Source organism: Notothenia rossii, assembly GCF_949606895.1.
Source record: "Notothenia rossii genome assembly, chromosome: 9".
Classification (NCBI taxonomy): Eukaryota; Metazoa; Chordata; class Actinopteri; order Perciformes; family Nototheniidae; genus Notothenia; species Notothenia rossii.
In genome coordinates, this window is record NC_136907.1 from 63,504,116 (window position 1) to 63,518,604 (window position 14,489).

A 14,489-nucleotide genomic window follows, 5' to 3' on the forward strand; every position below is an offset into this window, starting at 1 on the left:
CACAATAATTAGTTGTATAACAATGCTTTCCCTTATTTAGAACACAACATATTTATCTTCACATCAAGGAAAGTCAATCAGACGGTAACGGGATGGTGAACATGCATCAGTGTCCCAGCCTGACTTTGACCAGAGAAGTCGTTTCGTGGTTTGTTACATAATTTGAAAGAAACAATACACAGGTGTTAAGGACACCCTGTAGGATTAAAGGTTTTGCTTCTATCATTGTTGACATTTCACTTGAATAATTAAGGATCTCACCTTTCATTTTTAGTTGTATGAAGGCTACTTTTATAATATAACATCTACATGTGTAGTTTGAACACTTATGACCTAGTGTTTGACCAAATATTTAGTAATGCTTACCTACCGTTTACAAAACCAAAAAGAGACCTGAAGGTTCATTGTTTTGATATGCAGAACTGCCCAAAGTTGTAAATACTCCATTTCAGAGTTGGTGTATGTAATGAGTTACGCCAGCGTCCCTCACACAGCAGATGTTACGTATTTTAGGAAAGGACATGATGGCACTTTACCTTTGACTGAAATACATTTTCAAAAAACAACCATTTTAAAGCTTGTTCACACAAGGAAAGCTAGTGTGAACACAAAATGTTCCAATTCAAAACCTATCAAGAAATGGTTGAGCAATGATGCCACCATGTGGACACAAAGCCACAATATGACAACACTTCAAATGCCAAACATTAATTAAATGTATAAATGTAGTAATTTAAAGTGTGCACTTTAAGTTAATCATTTGTCAGCACAACTTTTGTTTCAATTAAATGTAACTCTCAATATGGACTGTTCACTCATTCACAAACCAAATGAGACTTCTTGAAGACCCTGGAATAATAAGAGTCTCTTGCGTAGTTGAAGGTTAACAAAAGCACAAACAGGAAAGCGTCTGTTCAAAACTTTTATTAGAACTGTTTAAGTAAGGTAGCGTGGAGGAGAAAAAGGAGGCAGCATTGGTATGGGCAAGTGAACATGGGGATGAAAAGGAGGATGGGGTGCCGGAGTGGGCGGGGGATCTGGTTTCACAGTGGTAGCTGGAGTGGTTGGATATTGGGGATAGGGAGGGATCATAGGGTAAAGATGATAGTAAGGCATAGATGGTGGAAGCTGCGATGAGTGATTTTTTGCCTTTGGTTTAGTTGTAGTTGGTGTTGTCGCCGCAGTAGTTTTTGGCTTTGTAGCTGGATATTTGGGAGGGTTAAGGGGAGGATACATCGGCATATATTGTGGAAACGGCATCTGAGCGTATTGAGGCATCTGAGGGTTTCGAGGCATCGGAGGGTTTCGAGGCATCTGAGGCAGTGCAGGAATTTGAGTCGCCTTTGCAGTTGAAGGCTGTTTGGTCGTTGTCTCCGGCATCTTAGGGTATTGACGCATCAGATGGTATTGAGGCTTCAGAGCGGATTGAGGCATCAGAGCGTAGTGAGGAATCTGAGGCAGTGCAGGAATTTTAGGACTTCGAGTCGCCTTTGCAGTTGTAGGCCGTGCGGTCGTTGCCTCTGGCATCTCAGGGTATCGAGGAACCTCAGGGTATCGAGGCACCTCAGGGTATCGAGGAACCTCAGGGTATCGAGGAACCTCAGGGTATCGAGGAACCTCAGGGTATCGAGGAACCTCAGGCATCAGAGGGTTTTGAGGCATCAGAGGGTTTTGAGGCATCTGAGGGTTTTGAGGGAATTCAGGCAGCAGAGGGTTTTGAGGCATCTGAGGGTATTGAGGCTTCTGAGGGTATTGAGGCATCTGAGGGTATTGAGGCTTCTGAGGGTACTGAGGCATCGGAGGGTACTGAGGCATCGGAGGGTACTGAGGCATCGGAGGGTACTGAGGCACCTCAGGGTATTGAGGAACCTCAGGGTATTGAGGAACCTCAGGGTATTGAGGAACCTCAGGGTATTGAGGAACCTCAGGCATCTGAGGGTTTTGAGGGTTTTGAGGCACCTCAGGGTATCGAGGCTTCTGAGGGTATCGAGGCACCTCAGGGTATCGAGGCACCTCAGGGTATCGAGGCACCTCAGGGTATCGAGGCACCTCAGGGTATCGAGGAACCTCAGGGTTTTGAGGAACCTCAGGAATCTGAGGGTTTTGAGGCATCTGAGGGTTTTGAGGGTTTTGAAGCATCTGAGGGTATTGAGGCTTCTGAGGGTATTGAGGCTTCTGAGGGTATTGAGGCTTCTGAGGGTTTTGAGGCATCTCAGGGAAATGAGGCATCTGTGGGGTTTGAGTTATCTGAGGGTATTGAGGCATCTGAGGGTATTGAGGCATCTGAGGGTATTGAGGCATTAGAGCTACAGGCGAATTGGAGGGAGTCGTTTTGGAAGCAGTAGGTGCGGCAGGTTTGGAACACCAGAGAGATACTGGAATTCCTTGCCAACGCATCGGGAGTACATAACTTCCACCCTTTGGGAGAAAAACATACAATTAGAAAACAGCAAGGAATCACACAAACCTGTCAATGTTACAATCCGACTGTACAAGGCAAAAGATTAATCTCATGATATATCTTCTGAATAGATCATCATGGTGCAACATATTTGAATGTCGGTCCCCATCCAAAAAACATGGTTAATCAGTACATTTGAAAGCAAGCGAAAAATAACTCATTTGAAAAGCTGAAAACACATTTTCGCTTGAGATCAATATGATGCAGATTAAACATTTTAGTTATTTGGCTCTTGTTACACCATTCATAACTATAACAATTCACAGCACTAGCCATCTTTTTTTTTAGACTCACTTCCTCCCTCTTTAAATCAGTTTCACATTACCTCTTGAACCATGTTGCAGCCATCATAGGGAACCAACAGGACAAGTGCATGCGAGTTCCTCTGCATGCTGTAGCCACAGGTAGACGGGACCTGGGACAGAGGCATTGGAGGTGCATTTCCTGTGGGGTAAAAAGGTTCAGTGTTTATATATCATTGGTAGAGATAAATCAAGTCTACATTTAGGATATTATGGCTATTAAATGTACCTTGTTCTACTGCAAATTGTGAAGTTCCTGATCCCACCGCTCTGAACTTCAACTGGCCCGAACCACACTGCAGTGAGGGCAACATGCTCATCCATGACGAGTCTTTGGGACTGGCGACTTGTGTTGGGCTCAACCAGCCTGAAGGCGAATATAATATATATATTTTTTTTTTCAATAGTTTGTACTTTAAAGAGAAGCAAAACAATTCAGGCAAAACAACAAACCCTTCAATACGTAATCAAAATATTTGTACCTGCAGAGTCTGCTTGATAAGCACCTTCATCCTCCTCATAAGCGTTTGAGGATGACTTATTGGTCCCGCCTGTGACTTGAGAATCTAGTCCTGACCCTTTTTCAAAAGCTCTCCCGAAAACAATTGTTCCCTCTTGGAACCCATTTGTTGTATCGGCTTCTTTTCTCCCTTCTCGTCTTTCTGTTTTCTTCAGACGATAACAGTCTGTAGCTTGCGCAAAATAACACGTCAGAATAACAGCTGCAACCAGGTAAACACCATTGCCTTTTCTCTTGCGTATCATCCTGTTGCACATGACTGCTGGAAATGTGAGGAGATGAGATAACTTTCTTTGCCGCAACTATTTGAGCATCAGCAGGTGCTGTGACAACCAATACAGCTGTGATAGGCACTCATAGGACTCCCATTCTGTAAAATCAAACTCACTGCAGGTGGAGAGCACTTGGCAACGAAGCATGAGACAGGGCTTTTAATACTGGCACATATTATCACCAGGCAGCCAATCAACAAGGCAGGTGCAGCCTCAGCTAATGCTTGAACCTGTGTTCAATTAGCTTGCATCAGGTGGGCCTCGTTAAGACTTGTCTAACGTCTACAAAGTAAGCCCTGTGTAGGTATTGATCATGTAGATTGGGGGTGCCCAATACGTCAATCGCAAAGGTAGTGTGGGTAGATGGCATGGCATTGAAGCGCAAATGCGGCGCACCTATATGCGCTTCAGAGGCGCTATTGGTGTAAGCGCTCCACAGTTTCTCCTCCGCTGTGAGGTTCCGGCGCTCGCAGTTCACTAGCACCGTTGGTTTCAAAGGCATACCAACTATTACAAATCCAGATATACCCAGGTGTATATCAGTATGTAGTGTCTCTACTTTAAAGAGTCCTCTCCTGCTGATGTTCAGGGGCCGTATTCACAAAGGATCTTAGGGCTAAAAGTAGCTCCTAACTGGCGAATTTAGGAGAAACTCTTAGACATAATGGGCGTGTCAGTCTTAAATTTAGGACTCCTAATTGTATTCACTAAGAGCAATTCACAAAGTATTTTAGGCCTAAAAGTAGCACCTAAGTTTAGGAGAGCTTAAAAGTCCTCGAGAGGACTCCTAACTCAGTAAGACCTATTCACAAAGAATCTGAAAATGGCTGCGAGACGAAATGTTTTGGAAACAATGGAAGACTGTGAATTGATCAAGAGATATAGGCAAAATCGTGAGGGTATCAAACTTGTTGTGGAATTAGTGCGGGATGCAATAACATCCCCGACTAACAGGAATAACCCGATTAGTCCGGAAATAAAATGTTTGGCAACACTACGATATTTAGCAACAGGGAAAATGCAACTTTGCAATGCCGACGATTTAGGAATATCGCAACCATCAGTCAGCCGTGCCATAAACCAAACCATCAACGCGCTCTCTAGACCACATATCATTCAACAGTTTATCCGGTTTCCTTTGGACAATCAACAACTACACAGGATCAAAGCCAACTTCATGGCAATTGCAGGTATGCCCGGTGTGGTCGGTGCTATTGACGGGACGCACATAAAAATAATTGCGCCCTCAAAAGATGAGGACGTGTTCGTCAATAGAAAGAAAGTACATTCCATCAACACGCAGATTGTTTTCATTCATCATGATAGGGGGACTTGAACGGCGGTATGGGCTGTTATTGAAAGTGTTTAAGTGCTGGAAATATGCTCATTGGATAATAGTTTGCGGGGTGCTTTTAATTGCCTCCTTGATTTAATGCAATTTACGTATTTTTATTGTTTGCTCTCTCTCTTTAACGTGCATATAAAACGTAATTATCGTGGTCTGCACAAACTAGTCATCATGCGTGTATTCTGCTAACTGCACTGTCCATAACTATTTGATAGGAATACATTTCTAGCCTAGGCTATTTCCTTGTTTTATTGGGCTCGTTTGTGGGATGTTGCGGATGAGTTTCACCGAGACCGCCTGCTCTGAACAACCAATCACCGTACTGACCGCTTCTAAACTCATGCACGAGAATCGACGTCATCCATAGCAACGGCGCGTCACTCTTAGTGATTTATCCTTAGTATGAGTAGGTCTCAGCGGCTTTGTGAATAACTTTTAAGAAAAAACTCCTACGTAAAATGTTTTAGCGCGAGTTAGGAGCACTCCTAGCGGTATGATAAAATGCTTTGTGAATACGGCCCCAGGTGTAGGCTATATCAGTATGTAGTGTCTCTACTTTAAAGTTTAAATATACACATACACATACACACATATATATATATATATATATATATATATATATATATATATATATATATATATATATATATATATATATATATATATATATATATCTGTGTTTGGTTATGTTTCAACTTACCAAATATTCCTTTATGAAGCTCTCTGAACTTTCATTCATGTAGACGCAGAGCGCTTTAAGGACACAGTCCCATCGTGTTTCAACAGTGGGATCCCGAGGGACAAACACATTTTTAAAATCTTCACACAAAAATACTGACTATGCTTGTGTGCTGATTTTTGGCAAGTCAAAGGAAGGGGGTCAGAGAGGTTAAAATATATTTATATGAGAGGGACAACAAGAGAGAGAGATAAAGAGAATATGGTGTTGCAGTGCCAAAACTACACAATTTAATACAACTACATACCTTGTCCATGGCTGCCATGATCAGGCCCAAATTGCATCCTGGTGTTCCTCCCTTCTTTTTGAAAACCTTCATCAACTGAGACGAATGGCGATCCAGTTGAGACATGAAGGTAGGCAGCAGCGGAACGGCGGTGATGCAGGTGAATTCTGCGTTTACCTGCAACACATTGTGATACAGGTTAAAATGTTTTGTTTAAAGCTGTTGCATCTATAATAATATCCATCAAGTGTCATAGCAGAAAGGACAGGAGTTCATCTACTGGTGTAAACAAAACAAAGAACTTCAGCTGAGGTTCTTTTCTTATACATGCATCTATTAAAATATTTTAAAAATCACCTCGCTCTCTGAAAACAGAGCTGGCCATCGCTCTCCGAACTCAGTGATGAAGGGCTTGTCCTGAAGGATTTTTAATTTATAGTGCTTCAGTCATTGGTACCTTGTAGATTGAGTCTCAGTACACTGTTTGCATCTCCACATTCAAAACCTACAGAAAAAGAGAAATGTGTTAATGATCAAAATGTACTGTAAATAACAACTATTATTGGACACATTAACATAATTCAGGGTGTGAGGTGCAGGATATAGCAACCCATTACTGGATCTTAAGCAGTGGTGGAAAAAGTACTCAGATCCTGTACTAAAGTAAAAGTATAAATACTCCATAACTTGCTATAGTCCCAAGTTCAAAATAATACTTAAGGTAAAGCACCAAAGTGTTATTAGCCAAATATAATCAAGTATCAAAAGAAAAAGTACTTTGTGCAGAATGCCTTTTGTAAAAGGGTTACATCATTATAGAATAAAAATCAATGTTCTTATAATAAAAAATCTACATATATACAAGATGTGTTAATGTTGTGATTTGTTAATATAGAGCACATTTTGGAAAGAACTGAGTAAATTAGTAGTAAATGTATGAAAATATAAACATTATCTAAAAAGGTAACTACAAGCGTCAAATAAATGTAGTGTAGTAAAAGTACAATATTTCCCACTGAAATATAATTGAGTAGAAGTACAGAGTAGCAGAAAATGCTACTTCGTGAATAAAGATTTGGGGGAAATAATTCATTTTTTGCGTTTTTTCCCCTTTCCTGTCAAGTCGTGGAAAATAACAATGGGGAATGTCTTATATTAAGAATACTTGAGGTGAGAATATCTTTCAAATATAATAGGTTAACAATTGAGGATGTGTACACATTCTTGGTATATTTCCATGTTTTCTTTCCATTGTCTTTGGATGTACTGCTGTTCTTGTTATTTATCCACACAACCCTCTAATCTCCATTTAAAGTATTGGAGCAATATAGAAAATATATTTTTCTATTTTATAAGGGTCCTAATTACATCATATGAGTTGTATTTAGTCTACTGTTATGTAAACATGATAGTAATTGTTAAGAAGCTTATCGTAAAAATAATTGTATATGGAAAGATGTTTTCCCTCTTAAGTAGGCTAAGTCAAAGAAAAACCCTGAAATGTGAGCAGAGTTGTGTTACTTCTCTGTTTGGCCATCAACAATTATATTAGCCATGCCCAAATACATACTGTTTTGTTATGTCTCTATCATTCTTGTGACTTCATTTAGCTTCAGCTGCTTCTGGTAGTCCCTAAAACCAAGAAAAAGACCAGGGGAGATCGAGCCTTCCTAGCGGTAGCCCCCAGGCTCTGGAACGACCTGCCCCCCCATTTCAAATTGTCGCCCACCCTCCAAACGTTTAAGTCCCGCCTAAAGATCCAACTCTTTTCCCTCGCTTTCGAGTCAGTCTGAGCAATGTTTTATCGATTTGTATGCTTTTATTGTCTGTCCAATAAAATCCTCGACTTGACAGGAAAGGGGAAAAAATGCGAAAAATGAATTATTTCCCCCAAATCTTTATTCACGAAGCGGTATACAAGTTGTATTCAAAAGTATACAAACAACTTTGCACAAGCTTGAGAGTCCAAAGTCCATCCTTTCAGAGTTCAAATGAAAATATCCCCTGATTCTTGGGTCTTCATAATTTTGTGTAATGTATTCAAGGGTGTAACTTTGGTTTGAGAAGTGGGGGGGACACAAAACAGGGGGTCCTCCGCAATGAAACATTGTTCTCGATTTAATTCCATTTCCTGCCTTTCTACAAATATATATTAGGGACTATGGTGTTAACTAATCCAAGAAAAATGTGTAGTGTGTATAATGAGTGTGCAAACTTATCTATCCATGAACCTGTTTTATTTGTGATGACCTCACATCCTATAGGGGGGTCCGGGGGCATGCACCCCCAGTGATTTGTTTCTTTAAATTGAAGTTAAAGGCATCAATCTGGTGCACACATTTAGAGATGTATGGATACAGCTCTCTCAACACTCATATGAAACAGAACTGTATATATTTCAATACTCCAAAAACCATTAGAATATGCTCACAACCAATAACACATCATTGATATACTTCTCTCCTATCTTTATCTTACCTAGTCTGCATTCTTTCTTTTTATTTATGCATATTTTACTAATCACTTCCCTTTCAAACTGTGTTTTTAATTTTTTACTGACATTGGAATTACTTTTTAATTTATTTTGAACATACTAACATACTATATTAAATAGATGGAAATATTTGTTTAGACCAAACCGTTTGAGACCCACTGAGATAACTTAGACTAAAGTTTACAATATAATCACTCAGCGAGTCCTTTACTTCCCTGAGCTGATGTTATCTCAGCCTCTCAGTCCGACAGGACTCTCCCTCTCCTTATTGTTGAAACAGCTTTATAATCTAATCTCCGAGCTAGCACCAGATGCTAACAACAACCCCCGTAACTCTCTCTCCCTGTCTCTCTCTCTCTCCCCGTCTCTCCCTGTCTCTCTGTCTCACACAAAATGCGCTCCTGCCACACACACACAGACGCTCCTCCGTGACGATGACAACTTGCGTAAAAAAAAAAATTGAAAAGTGGGGGGGGACACAAACGGGATTTTGAAAAGTTAGTGGGACATGTCCCCCCTGTCCCCAGTGAAAATTACGCCCATGAATGTATCATACGGTTTGATTTCGATAACAAACCAATGAATGCAAGGCAAGAGTCTGACTATTTTGATTTGTTAATCTACATTGACCCACAATAATTAGTTGTATAACAATGCTTTCCCTTATTTAGAACACAACATATTTATCTTCACATCATGGAAAATCAATCCGACGGTAACGGGATGGTGAACATGCATCAGTGTCCCAGCCTGACTTGGACCAGAGAAGTCGTTTCATGGTTAGTTCCATAATTTGAAAGAAACAATACACAGGTCTTAAGGACACCCTGTAGGATTAAAGGTTTTGCTTCTATCATTGTTGACATTTCACTTGAATAATTAAGGATCTCACCTGTCATTTTTAGTTGTATGAAGGCTACTTTTGTAATATAACATCTACATGTGTAGTTTGAACACTTATGACTTAGTGTTTGACCAAATTTAGTCATGCTTACTCCAGTTTAGAAAACCAAAAAGAGACAAATGCTGAAGGTTCATTGTTTTGATTTGCAGAACTGCCCAAAGTTGTAAATGCTCCATTTCAGAGTTGATGACTAAGAAATGGTTGCGCAATGATTCCACCATGGGGACACAAAGCCACACGATGATAACACTTCCAATGCCAAGCATTAATTGAATTTATAAATGTAGGAATTCAAAGTGTGCACTTTAAGTTAAATCATTTGTCAGCACAATTTCTCTGTTTAAATTAAATGTCATGTTCTCAATATGGACTGTTCACTCATTCACAAACCAAATGAGACTTCTTGAAGAGTCTGGAATAAAAAGTATCTTGGGTAGTTGAAGGTTAACAAAAGCAAAAACTGGAAAGTGTCTGTTCAAAACTTTTATTAGAATTGTTTAAGTACGGTAGCGTGGAGGAGGGAAAGGAGGCAGCATTGGTATGGGCAAGTGAACATGGGGATGATGTTTTGGCTTTGTTGCTGGATAAAGAGGATTAAAGGGAGGATACATGGGCATATATTGTGGAAACGGCATCTGAGCGTATTGAGGCATCGGAGGGTAGTGAGGCACCTCAGGGTATTGAGGCATCGGAGGGTATTGAGGCATCGGAGGGTATTGAGGCATCGGAGGGTACTGAGGCATCGGAGGGTATTGAGGCATCGGAGGGTATTGAGGCATCGGAGGGTAGTGAGGCATCGGAGGGTACTGAGGCATCGGAGGGTACTGAGGCACCTCAGGGTATTGAGGCATCGGAGGGTATTGAGGCACCTCAGGGTATTGAGGCACCTCAGGGTATTGAGGCATCGGAGGGTATTGAGGCATCGGAGGGTATTGAGGCACCTCAGGGTATTGAGGCATCGGAGGGTATTGAGGCATCGGAGGGTATTGAGGCACCTCAGGGTACTGAGGCACCTCAGGGTACTGAGGCACCTCAGGGTATTGAGGAATCTGAGGCAGTGCAGGAATTTTAGGATTTTTTGTCGTCTTTGCAGTTATAGGACGTGTGGTCGTTGCTGTTGTTTTCTCAGGGTATTGAGGCACCTCAGGGTATTGAGGCATCGGAGGGTATTGAGGCATCGGAGGGTATTGAGGCATCGGAGGGTATTGAGGCATCTCAGGGTATTGAGGCACCTCAGGGTATTGAGGCACCTCAGGGTATTGAGGCACCTCAGGGTATTGAGGCACCTCAGGGTATTGAGGCATCGGAGGGTAGTGAGGCACCTCAGGGTATTGAGGCATCGGAGGGTACTGAGGCACCTCAGGGTATTGAGGCATCGGAGGGTATTGAGGCACCTCAGGGTATTGAGGCATCGGAGGGTATTGAGGCACCTCAGGGTATTGAGGCACCTCAGGGTATTGAGGCATCGGATGCGAATTCCTCTGCATGCTGTAGCCACAGGTAGACGGGACCTGGGACAGAGGCATTGGAGGTGCATTTCCTGTGGGGTAAAAAGGTTCAGTTTTTATGTCATTGGTAGAGATAAATCAAGTCTACATTTAGGATATTATGGCTATTAATTTACCTTGTTCTACTGCGAATTGTGATGCTCCTGGTTCCACCGCTCTGAACTTCAACTGGCTCGAACCACACTGCAGTGAGGGCGACATGCTCATCCATGACGAGTCTTTGGGACTGGCGACTTGTGTTGGGCTCAACCAGCCTGAAGGCGAATACAAAAAATATATATATATATATATTTTATTTTGTTCAATAGTTTGTACTTTAAAGAGAAACAAAACAATTCAAGCAAAATAACAAACCCTTCAATACGTAAACAAAAATATTTTTACCTGCAGAGTCTGCTTGATAAGCACCTTCATCCTCCTCATAAGCATTTGAGGATGACTTCTTGGTCCCGCCTGTGACTTGAGAATCAAGTCCTGACCCTTTTTCAAAAGCTCTCCCGAAAACAATTGTCCCCTCTTGGAACCCATTTGTTGTATCGGCATCTTTTCTCCCTTCTCGTCTTTCTGTTTTCTTCAGACGATAACAGTCTATAGTTTGCGCAAAATAACACGTCAGAATAACAGCTGCAGCCAGGTAAACACCAGCGCCTTTTCTCTTGCGTATCATCCTGTTGCACATGACTGCTGGAAATGTGAGGAGATGAGATAACTTTCTTTGCCACAACTATTTGAGCATCAGCAGGTGCTGTGACAACCAATACAGCTGTGATAGGCACTCATAGGACTCCCATTCTGTAAAATCAAACTCACTGCAGGTGGAGAGCACTTGGCAACGAAGCATGAGACAGGGCTTTTAATACTGGCACATATTACCAACAGGCAGCCAATCAACAAGGCAGGTGCAGCCTCAGCTAATGCTTGAACCTGTGTTCAATTAGCTTGCATCAGGTGGGCCTCGTTAAGACTTGTCTAACGTCTACAAAGTAAGCCCTGTGTATTGATCATGTAGATTGGGGGTGCCCAATACGTCAATCACAAAGGTAGTGTGGGTAGATGGCATGGCATTGAAGCGCAAATGCGGCGCACCTTTATGCGCTTCAGAGGCGCTATTGGCCTAAGCGCTCCACAGTTTCTCCTCCGCTGTGAGGTTCCGGCGCTCGCAGTTCACTAGCAACGTTGGTTTCAAAGGCATACCAACTATTACAAATCCAATCCAAACAAACCCACTTTATTTGTATAACACATAATAAAAACAGAGTGTTTACCAAAGTGCTTCACACCAAACATAACATTATAATAAAATATAATATTACAATAATAGATAAAAGGCACACATAAGAAAAGATAAAAGGATAAAAGGTACACATAAGAATTAATAAACGGTACATAAAGGCTATGGACAGACAATAAAAGCATACAAATCGATAAAACATTGCTCAGACTGACTCGAAAGCGAGGGAAAAGAGTTGGATCTTTAGGCGGGACTTAAACGTTTGGAGGGTGGGCGACAATTTGAAATGGGGGGGCAGGTCGTTCCAGAGCCTGGGGGCTACCGCTGGGAAGGCTCGATCTCCCCTGGTCTTTTTCTTGGTTTTAGGGACTACCAGAAGCAGCCGAAGCTAAATGAAGTCACAAGAATGATAGAGACATAACAAAACAGTATTTATTTGGGCATGGCTAATATAATTGTTGATGGCCAAACAGAGAAGTAACACAACTCTGCTCACATTTCAGGGTTTTTCTTTGACTTAGCCTACTTAAGAGGGAAAACATCTTTCCATATACAATTATTTTTACGATAAGCTTCTTAACAATTACTATCATGTTTACATAACAGTAGACTAAATACAACTCATATGATGTAATTAGGACCCTTATAAAATAGAAAAACATATTTTCTATATTGCTCCAATACTTTAAATGGAGATCAGAGGGTTGTGTGGATAAAAAACAAGAACAGCAGTACATCCAAAGACAATGGAAAGAAAACATGGAAATATACCAAGAATGTGTACACATCCTCAATTGTTAACCTATTATATTTGAAAGATATTCTCACCTCAAGTATTCTTAATATGAGACATTCCCCGTTGTTATTTTCCACGACTTGACAGGAAAGGGGAAAAAACGCGATAAATGAATTATTTCCCCCAAATCTTTATTCACGAAGCGGTATACAAGTTGTATTCAAAAGTATACAAACAACTTTGCACAAGCTTGAGAGTCCAAAGTCCATCCTTTCAGAGTTCAAATGAAAATATCCCCTGATTCTTGGGTCTTCATAATTTTGCAACCCGTTATCACGGCAAGACGTGAACATGTGACGATTTACCATGCTGGGAGACGTGAATATATCACGGTTTTGTCCCTTCAAAACGTGACAGTTACACGGTATTGTTAACCCATGTTAACCAGTGGAGAAATACCCGGAAGTGCCAAGCAAAGGCTCTTCCGCGCCTATTGGTCGGTTTTTATTGTCAAAATGAGATGTTTTTAATTTATTTTTTAATCCTCACACTCGATTTCGCCGATGTTCTTGTGGCCCTAGCTGGTCGACACCTCTTTCAGCAGAAACAAATGCTACATTCATGTATTACATCGATGTTAATCCCCTTCAAGCGTGACAGTTACACGGTATTGTTAACATGGAGAAATACCCGGAAGTGCCAAGCAAATGGTCTACCGCGCCTATTGGTCGGTTTTTATTGTCAAAATGTGATGTTTTTAATTTATTTTTTAATCATCACACTCGATTTCACCGATTTTCATGTGGCCCTAGCTGGTCGACATCTCTTTTAGCAGAAACAAAGGCTACGATGTTAATCCATTTGTGTTGTTGTGGAAATACCGGACGTGACGTTGTGTGATCGCTTAGCAACTGAACTCCGTGAAAAATAAACACCACTAAGGTTCAAGGGTCAAGGGTTTTTGTTATCAGATGCTAGCTACAGTGTAATTTTGGCATTTCAAATCTTAGATCCCGAGCTCCTCCGACAGTGCAACATAATATAAATAGGACATAATAAGAAAATAAATAAAGATAGATAAAAAATAGTGCAAAATGTACCACTTTTGGTTCAAATGATGAAACCAGTAGATTCATTCATTTATTTATTTTTGTTGCCCCAGCTAAATCGATGTTAATTCATTTATGTGGTTGTGGAATTACTGTACGTTACATTGTGCGGTCGCGTAGTAAGCGAACACCATGCTACCGATTACTGTCCGATGACCATGAACGCACCGGACATCGGCTACAACCTCCTCTCTGTCTGACTTCGCCAAGCAGGTAATGTGCTGCACCGCATGCCTCCAATATTTTAATGTTTATTGCAAGTAAATCAGTTGTAGTTACATATCTTTTTAAAGCACGAGCTAGCTAAACACATATTAGCTTTACTTGACCGGAGATATAGTGCAGTGGTGAGTCCTACAACCCGGAAATGAGTTAGCATTTTACAACTACTGGTTCCCTCGTCTCAGAGTCAATGGGATTTCTCCATAGGATTTTGGAAAATAGCTCGAAATAAGATCTGTGGACAACGAATCTGCTTGATAAATGCACCTTTTGTTCAGCCGGATAATCTCCACATATCTACCCTACTTTTATAATTTTCGAATCATAAATCTAATGTCCAGAAGCAAAATGCTAACGTTATGCTATAAACGAACTACAGACCATGGATGTATAATAAGAACCTTTAGAATAATTACC

At 41.1% G+C, this 14,489-nt stretch overlaps 1 protein-coding gene across 9 annotated transcripts in view; it reads right to left on the reverse strand.

Annotated features, from left to right (window-relative positions):
- Positions 1–908: 908 nt before the first annotated feature.
- The window catches only part of LOC307018966 (uncharacterized protein), a 78,536-nt gene continuing 64,955 nt past the window's right edge, over positions 909–14,489 (reverse strand). For 3 of the 9 annotated variants that reach the window (XM_079649530.1, XM_079649529.1, XM_079649531.1), the window contains 2 exons: positions 10,280–10,552; positions 909–1,851 (listed from right to left, as the gene is read on the reverse strand). In XM_079649530.1, the coding sequence (XP_079505656.1) occupies positions 937–1,851; positions 10,280–10,552 (1,188 nt within the window). In that variant the 3' untranslated portion in view covers positions 909–936. Of the gene's footprint in view, positions 2,419–2,786; positions 2,906–2,992; positions 3,060–3,245; positions 3,485–10,279; positions 10,553–10,890; positions 11,029–11,158; positions 11,660–14,489 lie in introns of those variants that run through there. The other 6 variants (XM_079649528.1, XM_079649532.1, XM_079649534.1 and 3 more) reach the window with 6 other exon arrangements.